The 8,648-nt window shown below is 47.1% G+C and overlaps 1 protein-coding gene across 1 annotated transcript; it reads right to left on the bottom strand.

The window, feature by feature from the left end:
* Positions 1–945: 945 nt before the first annotated feature.
* On the bottom strand, positions 946–8,266 carry LOC147956690 (serine carboxypeptidase-like 18). The gene is made up of 5 exons (XM_087537501.1): positions 7,823–8,266; positions 7,537–7,682; positions 7,131–7,207; positions 2,693–2,815; positions 946–1,596 (listed from the first exon to the last, which is right to left on the bottom strand). Exons 1-5 carry the CDS (start codon positions 7,990–7,992, stop codon positions 1,420–1,422), a joined length of 693 nt encoding a protein of 230 aa, XP_087393627.1. The 5' UTR covers positions 7,993–8,266; the 3' UTR covers positions 946–1,419.
* Positions 8,267–8,648: the final 382 nt, after the last annotated feature.

The following is an 8,648-nucleotide window of genomic DNA, read 5'->3' as shown; positions in this document are numbered from 1 at the left end:
AAGGCGAATGGAAACCAAAGCTGAAATGGTTTCGATCCAAGGTAAGTAATTAAGTAGTACTAGCTAGCTAGCTAGCTAGCTGCCATCTCTTTAATTATCATGCTTGATTAATTATTATCTGATCAAATTAAATTACATTCTCGTAATAAAGGCCCTGAAGCAGGCGCAGGGGACTGATCTGTGTGCATTCTGCGTTTGCGAGAACATTCGCATGATGGCGTCCGAAAGGAGCAGATCTCAAAGACAGGAATGAGTACGCTTGTCAGAACACTATTCACAATTTTTACACCATTATCGATATCTAGTCACACAACTAATACACATACATATTGATCTCCTTCTTAACAGTTCAAAGAGGTGCGGGACAAGCTCCTAGAAACGGAGCGCGTAGAAGCACTTCATGAGGAAATAGCGGGATTTTTGCTCGACCAGGTCATAAATCCGAAGGGAGAATACTATTACCCGCTACCGCCCCCATGAACCACTTCCAATTGTCATCGTGCTCCGAAGGCACCAATTAGGCTAATGCCACAGGCTCCGAAGGCAACATGCATATGTAGGAGAAATTGTATATAGCTATACATGTGTGTATGTGTAAATTAATATGGTGGTTTGTGAGACATTGATGATATATATATGATTGGTTCTACTAGAAATTCTATTTATATATATATATATATATATATATATATATATATATATATATATATATGCATAACGTGTACAATGTGTAGTATCGTAAAATACCAGCAAACGAAAAAGAATTAAAATGGAAAACACAAAATTAAATGAAAAAAAATCATAAAACCAAAAACCCCCCAAACATTTTAGTACCGGTTGGTGTTACCAACCGGTACTAAAGGGCTCCCGGCCCCCGGAGCTGGCTCGTGCCACGTGGTTTCCCTTTAGCACCGGTTCGTGCTGAACCGGTACTAAAGGGGGGGGGGGGGGGGGGGGCTTTAGTGCCGAAATAATAGTGCCGGTTCCTAAACCGGCACTAAAGGGCCTTACGAACCGGTGCTATTGCCCGGTTCTGCACTAGTGTATTAGGGGCAACATCAATAGATATATAAGAAAATAGTGAGATGTATTGTGTACGGCAAAATCAGTTTATTATTGGTACAATTTGGTCCAACAAAAGACTCAAAGCCCACTAAGAAGAAGTAAAACCTGAAATATCCATCCGCAAAAAACCCTGAAATATTGATTAGTAGTGTCATGCTACAAATGTCTTTCCATTGTGCAACTCATTTCTACAATATTTATGTATGTACCAAATAGCTGGTTTGGATTTAGTTACTACATATCATTTTGTATAAAGCGAAGTCTTAGACTTAACTGAAGTAAGCGAAGTCTTGTATGACTAGATTTATTACTCAACTATTCTACTATTAGGTTTAAATTTTATGTGTTCACTTTTTAAGATTGAATGGGGAACTGTACTCCAGAGCAGCAGTCCATCATCTCAAGATAAGTATAAAGAGTCTTACTTGATATGTGGATTTCCAGGGCAAGAGTGGGTACGATCATACCACAATATGATTCACCACCAATATAAAGTGGGTTTGAGAGGAACTGGGGGTGCTCATGCAACCACTGCATATAGAAGGATAAATTAGAATATATGTGAAAGCATATATAGAGATTGAATATTGATCTCTTTTTCTCATAGCATATAATTAAAATTCAACTCTAATTAGTTTTGGTTAGATCATAGGGCGCGGCCCAGATGAATGAAGTATTACACTAATCTCAGGTTCTCTTTCTTTTGACTGAGAAAAATAATAATCAATCCTGCCACACAATTAATTAATAACTTATTTGCAAGGCAAAAATTTAATAAAAAAGGAATTTGACATTAAAAATTTGATTCCCACGTTACAAAGAAGCTCAATTGGGCATAACAGGGGAAGGAAATATGCAGCTGAATGAATTTGTTGGGCTCATACGATGACTGTAAATTTGAAGAACGTTAACTCCCGTGACTAAGTTATCCTCTGATAGATCAATGCTTGAAGTTAGCATATTTTATCCATGCTTGTGGCAATGAGACTCCCGTGTTGCTCCCGTGACGGCCCAGGAAGAAACCCTAGTCACAGCCGCCACCTCCCCCTCCCCTCCTGCCATCTCCCCCTCCCCCATCCTTCTCCGCTCTCTCTCTCTCTCTCTCTCTCTCTGTGTGTGTGTGTGTGCGCGCGCGCGCGCTTAATTTTGTAGCTGTTGTGTTATATCCGGTACTGCTTTCTCCAAAAACTGAAAATATGTTCATACTGGCCTTTGCCGGCTTAAGTTGCCTCCAAGTTTTTCCCATAAAGGTACATATCTAATACGGTAATAGCTCCCGAGAATCATTAAACATCTCATCTGTTGATCATTAGGGCTCAAAATAGTTGAAGATATTCAGCCCATTAAGCATAGGTTTTTTCAAAGAACCATCAAGTATAATTTGGAGTGTGATGTGTGAACATATTAGTTTTCTGGTTGAAATTTACAAACATGCTAGAATCTAAAGAGAACTTATGAGTTACAAGTATAGTTAGGTGTGATGTCTAACAAAATTACAAGTGTAGTTAGGTATATGATGCCTAACAAAGTTACAAGTGTAGTTAGGTATGATGCCAAACAAAGAAAAAGCTCAAGTAGCTTTTTCACAAACCATAATGTACCGTGTGAAAAGCAGAAGGGTCATAACCTTTTTGAGGAAAACGACTAGCATTTTAACCGCCTTGCTATCACTAGATTTAAACCCTTCTTCCGACGTGGCGTATGAGAACCCAGAGCCAATAGGACTATCAATAAAGATTATATTGCTGACCTGCAAAATCATGTAACACGTCAGCCAAAGATGAGTTTTCTTACAGGATGCGAATATTTTGGCACATTCTTCGCGAGAATGAATTTTTAGGACCCGGGTGTCTGGACTCACTTCTATCACCACCGTCCGTGCATAACAAGTCTAGGAGCATTACCAGGCCTACATGAACAGTGACAGTGAAAACAATCTCTCTCCTCCCAACATTCACCCTTGCTCTCTTCCTCGGAAAACAATTCTCTTCTGGCATTTATCTCGGTCACACACGTCTCACAAAAAGAAAGCACTCCTTATCTTTCTCCCGAACTCCTGTCGCTCTCTCATGGAAAAAAAGTTATTTTCTCTCTCTTCTCTCTCACAGCTTCTCTCTCCTCTCTCTCATTCCATTCCTCTCTCTCACACGGGCTGACAGAAAGAAAGACTCTCTCTCTCCTCACCTTCTCTCTCTCCATTCAAAAAAAGAACAGAGAAAAATGTAGAATAGAGGAGATTGACATAACGGGATGAGTGAAAGAGTTGACGAAACAAGTCGCCTTTGCCATATTAGCTTGTGGAGACAAGCTGGTCGGGAACAGTGGCCATGAACCTAGTGTACTAATGTCTGACTTATGCTGTGAATGAGCTGGTGATCTCAGCGGGAATCTGTTGGGGTTTAACCATTGCTAGCCCTAGCTCTCTCACACGTTTCGCTCTCTCTCTCTGGCTCAAACCGAGGAAGGAGAAGAAGGAAGAAGAATACAGCACGGCGGACACTGGTGTTTCCCGCACTCGAACGTCCGCCGCACCAACGGCAAATTTTCTTCCCAGAGCTCGAACTCTGTCTCCACAACAATTACAACGATCATCACGGGGCTTTTATACATGGGCCGGCACTGGGGCATTGATCTTCCCGCTCTGCCCACGCCCACCACGCGCACGTACACACACGGGTAGCGGCGAGTCCACAACTATCTCGACGCTCAACCCAGGATCCACTAACTGCCTAGACCTACTTCCACGCGATGAGTGCACGCACACACGCACACCTCACCATGGGCTCGACACGGCTGTTAGAGATAATCTTGACATGGAAGATTCGGGCGTGTGGCCGGGCGCGTGGTGCTACCGAGCAGTGGCGAAGCTGCCGGACCGTAGGCTGGTTGTTAACTGCATGTGTGTGTGCTAGCCGAGTTGTGCGTTAGTGGACTTAATTAGTGCGTGCATGTAGTTAGCTGGTTAGTGGCCGGGTCATGTGCAAGTAGCCGGTGTGGTCCATGCGTGCGTGAGTTAGGGGGTGTTTGGTTCAGGGACTTTTTAGTCCCAGAGACTAGAAAAAGTCCCTAAAAAATCCCTAGGAACCAAACGGGAGGGATTTTTTTTACAGGGACTAGAAAAAGACTTTACTAGAGAGTCTTTTTCGATTACTCCCTGGGACTAGAAAAAGTCCTAGGACTTCTCAACCAAACACCCCCTTAGTGGTGTGTGTGATCACTGGACTGTGTGCGTGGGTGTGCTATATAAAGTTTACCGAAAATCCTAGACTTACGGACAATAAGTCACGGCGGAAGCTTACGGGATTATGTGTCCCCCTCGTAATCTCCCACCACCTCCTGATTTTAAGTGTGGGGCCATCTGCTTTCCAGTCAACGGTTCCCATGTCAGCCTGTAGGTTCTTGTCCGCAAGTTTGAGTCCGTAACTGTAGCAAAGCTCTAAAGTTTACCCAGCTGTGATGCCAGAAGTGAGGTGCTTGAGGAGAGATGTAGTCTCCAGGTGCGTGTGTGCGCGGAGAGATGAGGTGGATGCAGTCTCTATCAGGATGGACTCGCGTAGGAAGAGGAAGTTGTCTGGCGTCATGGTGGCGTTGATGGCAGAGAAGCCTGGCAAGGTTGGTGCATCAATTCTGCTCTGAGGATTGACCGATGGAAGATGAAGGTGATGGCCCTTGCAGCGTGCGGTGCTCACTGGGAGTGTGCCAGACCGGTGTGGGACCCAATCCAGGTAGTGGCTTGGATGGGACACCCGGCTATAGATGTTAGTTTGGTGCAATGTCTGTTTGGTATTTGGCCCGGACATTCGGCACACCTTCATTAAGAGGATAGGAGTAGTAACAGCGTTTGCCAAGATGGTGACTTCAGACTTATTGATGTATCACTTTGTATGGTCTTTGTGAATAATTAATAATATGGTTGCATGCATCGTCCAGCAGAGGCCGGGGGTACATCCTCCTTTTCTAAAAAAAAGTCTCTGTCAGGACCGTGGTATGCGCCTGGCCGGCAGCAGAACTCCTCTGAGTAGTACTATGTGTGTACTTCCATGTATGTGTTCGAGGCGTTCATGCACCGCGGCATTCGCCGCAGGGAAAATTATGGTGTCTCCTTCGTCTGACTCTGTCTGGTGTTTGTGTCACCACGAGGACGCTCGGGGTTCGTCGCCGAGAAGGGTTAGTCTGCCCCAACAATGGCCACGGACCGACACCCGACACGCCCAGCGCGTGCGCACCCACGCACTGCACATGCTCGTCGTGGCTTATTCCTAATAGTCACTCCCCAAGCCATGACTATAGGAGGGCCAGGACCTCGACGTTGATGTCGGCGAGGAGGGCCTTCTCCACCTCATCCAACTTCTTCAGCTTCGTGCAGTCCCACCGGAAGTGTCCGTCTTGGCCGCAGTTGTAGCACCAACCGCGCTACTTTCCTCCGCCGCCCGACGCTGTGCTGCTGCTGTCGTCGTCGTCGTCGTCAAAGCCGCCGCCATGCTGACGGTTCCGTGCCACCCACTGAGCCGCCATGAGCATCAGCTACTCATCAACCCCGCTCGCCGCCGGCCTGTGCGCCCCGACAAATCCTCTTGTCGAACGCCTTCAGGCGGCTCAAAGCCTCCTCGAACGACATCTTCTCCACCTCGCATAATTGTTCCATCCCAGCGACGACGGAGTGCAAGAAGTCGGGGACCAACTCCAGCAACTTCTTCACCATCGTCAGGTCATCCAGAGTCGACCCTAGCACTGTGTAGTGTGCCGCCATGTAGCAAATCTTCCCAGCGAACGCGTCCAGAGTCTCCCCATCCGTCATGTGCAGCCACTCAAACTTGCCGCGAAAGGTGGACATCCACGCCGCCCTAACCCGCTTGGCTTTGACAAAGCGAGTCTTGAGGCTGGTCCACACCTGCGCCACCGTCTTCTTCATCGAGACCTGCATCAGGATATCCTCAGAGAACGCGCCGAACAGCATCGGACTAGCCACCTTGTTCTTCTTGTCGTCGACCGCCGCTTCGCTGGCTGGCGACACTGCCAACGACAGACTCTGGGCATCGAGAATAGCCTCTGCGTTGATTTCCCACACCGTGTAATTGTTTGGCGTGAGCATCGGCATCGAGAACGACATCGCGCCCCCACCGCTACCATGCGGGACAATCGCCATAACCACCGGCAGAATCCTCCAGAAGCTCTGATGCCAATTCTTGGGGTTTAACCCTTGCTATCCCTAGCTCTTTCACATGTGTCGCTCTCTCTCTCTGCCTCAAACCAAGAAAGGAGAAGAAGGAAGAAGAAAAGGGCATAGTGGACATAGGTGTTTCCGGCGCTCGAAGGCCTTCCGCACGAACAACAAATTTTCTTCCTAGAGCCCGAACTCTGTCACCACGGCAATTACAATGATCATCACGGGGCATTTATATCGATCTGGGCCGGCGTTGGGGCATGATCCCCACGCCTCCTATCCAGCCAGGTGCCCGATCCGCCCGCTCTGGCCGCATCCACCACGTGCATGCACAAGCACGGGTCGCGGCGAGCCGCAACGATCTCCACGGTCACCCCGGAGTCCACTAGCTACCTAGACGTACTTACACACGATGAGTGCATGCACACACGCATACCCTACCACGGGCTCGCCACGGCCACGGAGCGGCACCCAGTCCAGCGCGCGCACACACGCACTGCACATGCCCTAACAGTACCGACAATCTAATAAGACTGCTCACAGTGGGGAGTAACGTAGAGTAGTAACTTGCCGATGTTATTAGCCTATGTTACTACCTCCATAGTGGGTAGTAACATATGAGTGGTATCATGAAAGAGTTTATTTATTAGGCTATAGACTCATGATGCATTGAAATGTGTGATGTTACAGTAACTATCTAAGTTACCACAAACCCCTCTCTCCTCATTAATTAGCTGTCATATAAGCAATCTTGTATTGAAATGTGTGATGTTACTAGTTAAGTTACTCCCATTGTGGCTAGTCTAAGGGGGTGCCGGGAGTCCCTGGAGCTACCAGACCTTTTTGTATTCTTCATTTCTTTTACAAATATTATGATTCAAGGGAAAGATTGGCTCAACACCTTGGTCCATGTCTCCGGTCGGTACAGCAAAGTAGGGAGTCCACCTCTGTACCCTTGGACGTCAAACCGGAAGGGCCCTGTACGTACATGCATAATTGATTATCAACGAGTTGTCTTGCAAATTGCACGCTTCAACATCTTATCATTAATATGTAAGACAGTTTTCCACAGTATCATAGTGTCAAATAACGTCTTATATTAAGTTATGGAGGAGGTATTAAATAGTCGAGCTTGATTAAATATGATTGTGATTTCCCTTCTTGTTTCAAATGGTATAATAATCAAGCCTGATGATTTTATTAGTAGCACTTTTACCATGCCTGGAAGTGTTGCATATGTGAGAATTGCGAGACCTGTCAGAAGCTAGCTTGACTTTTTTCTTATGGAATAGTAGCTGGTGAATTACCCATCTCGTAGAGAATGCCAGAGAGGCTGGAGCAGCCTGGTCCACCCTGCATCCACAGCACCAGCGGATCTTTGGTGGGGTCCTTCTCCGACTCGATGAAGTAGTAGAAAAGGTGCACGCCATTGCTTTCGTCCACCTCCACATACCTGCAGCCGCCGCTTGTTAGATTTAGATTTACATAAAATGAACACCGGCCTCACTTGAAGAAAACCCGACAAAGAGCATACGTGTTGCAAGCATATATATACGTGGTTGCCCAAGGGAAAAAAGATGGATCATGCGGTACCCGGTTTCGAGGGAGAATGGGAGGGGCCCGTCGAAGCCAGGCAGGTGCGTGATGGCAACCGGCGACGAGTCCACCGGAGAGAGAAGAAGGCAGCAGAGCCACAGGAGTAGGAGCGACCACCAGAATCTGGCCATGGTTGCGATGGTGCTCATGTCGAAGCTTCTTGCCATGGTTGCGATGCTGCTCCAGGTACCAGGGGCTTGGGGCTGCGGCCTGCAGCGTCCCTGGGAGGCGAGGCGAGAAAGAGAGAGCTAGCCCGGCGAGAAAGAGATGAGTGTATAAGGAGAAATATGGGAGGCCGGGTCAATCAAGCAACAGGGGCCAAGTAAAACTGTCGGTGATGAGAAAGACAAGTTAATGAGCGCAATGCGGACAACGCTACACCTACGTAAATCTACGTGCCTTATCAACAGGCTTAGGTGGAAACGTTTGATTGGAAAAGAAAAAGAAGATGGCCCCATGCATTGAAAATCAGGGGGGCTGATTGGTTTTGGATGGACGGTTTACGTAGCTTTTCGTAAACAGTTCATAGGTGTAGCATTTTTGGCGCAATGCACTCTACCATTTGGTGTCACGAATCGTTTTCCCTCCCATTTCTTGAACGTGGGTCTATACTCTTTAGTGTAACCGTTAGCAGCTGGAGCAATGCATGGTTGGCGTGGGCCAGAAATGAAACCAGGAATTTGTTTATACATGGCCGCTGCCGACTTCGCCACCCACCGGCGACCGACACCAGCAGCCAAAATCTTAGGGGTCAGTACTACCACACTTCAAAGACTAATAGGTAAATACATACTATCTCTCACACTTTATTTTCATTTACTTC

Source organism: Triticum urartu, chromosome 7A, assembly GCF_056163025.1.
Source record: "Triticum urartu cultivar PI428250 chromosome 7A, HENAU_Tu73, whole genome shotgun sequence".
NCBI lineage: Eukaryota > Viridiplantae > Streptophyta > Magnoliopsida > Poales > Poaceae > Triticum > Triticum urartu.
The sequence above is the reverse complement of the archived record's forward strand: the minus strand, read 5'-3'. Positions and strand labels throughout refer to the sequence as shown.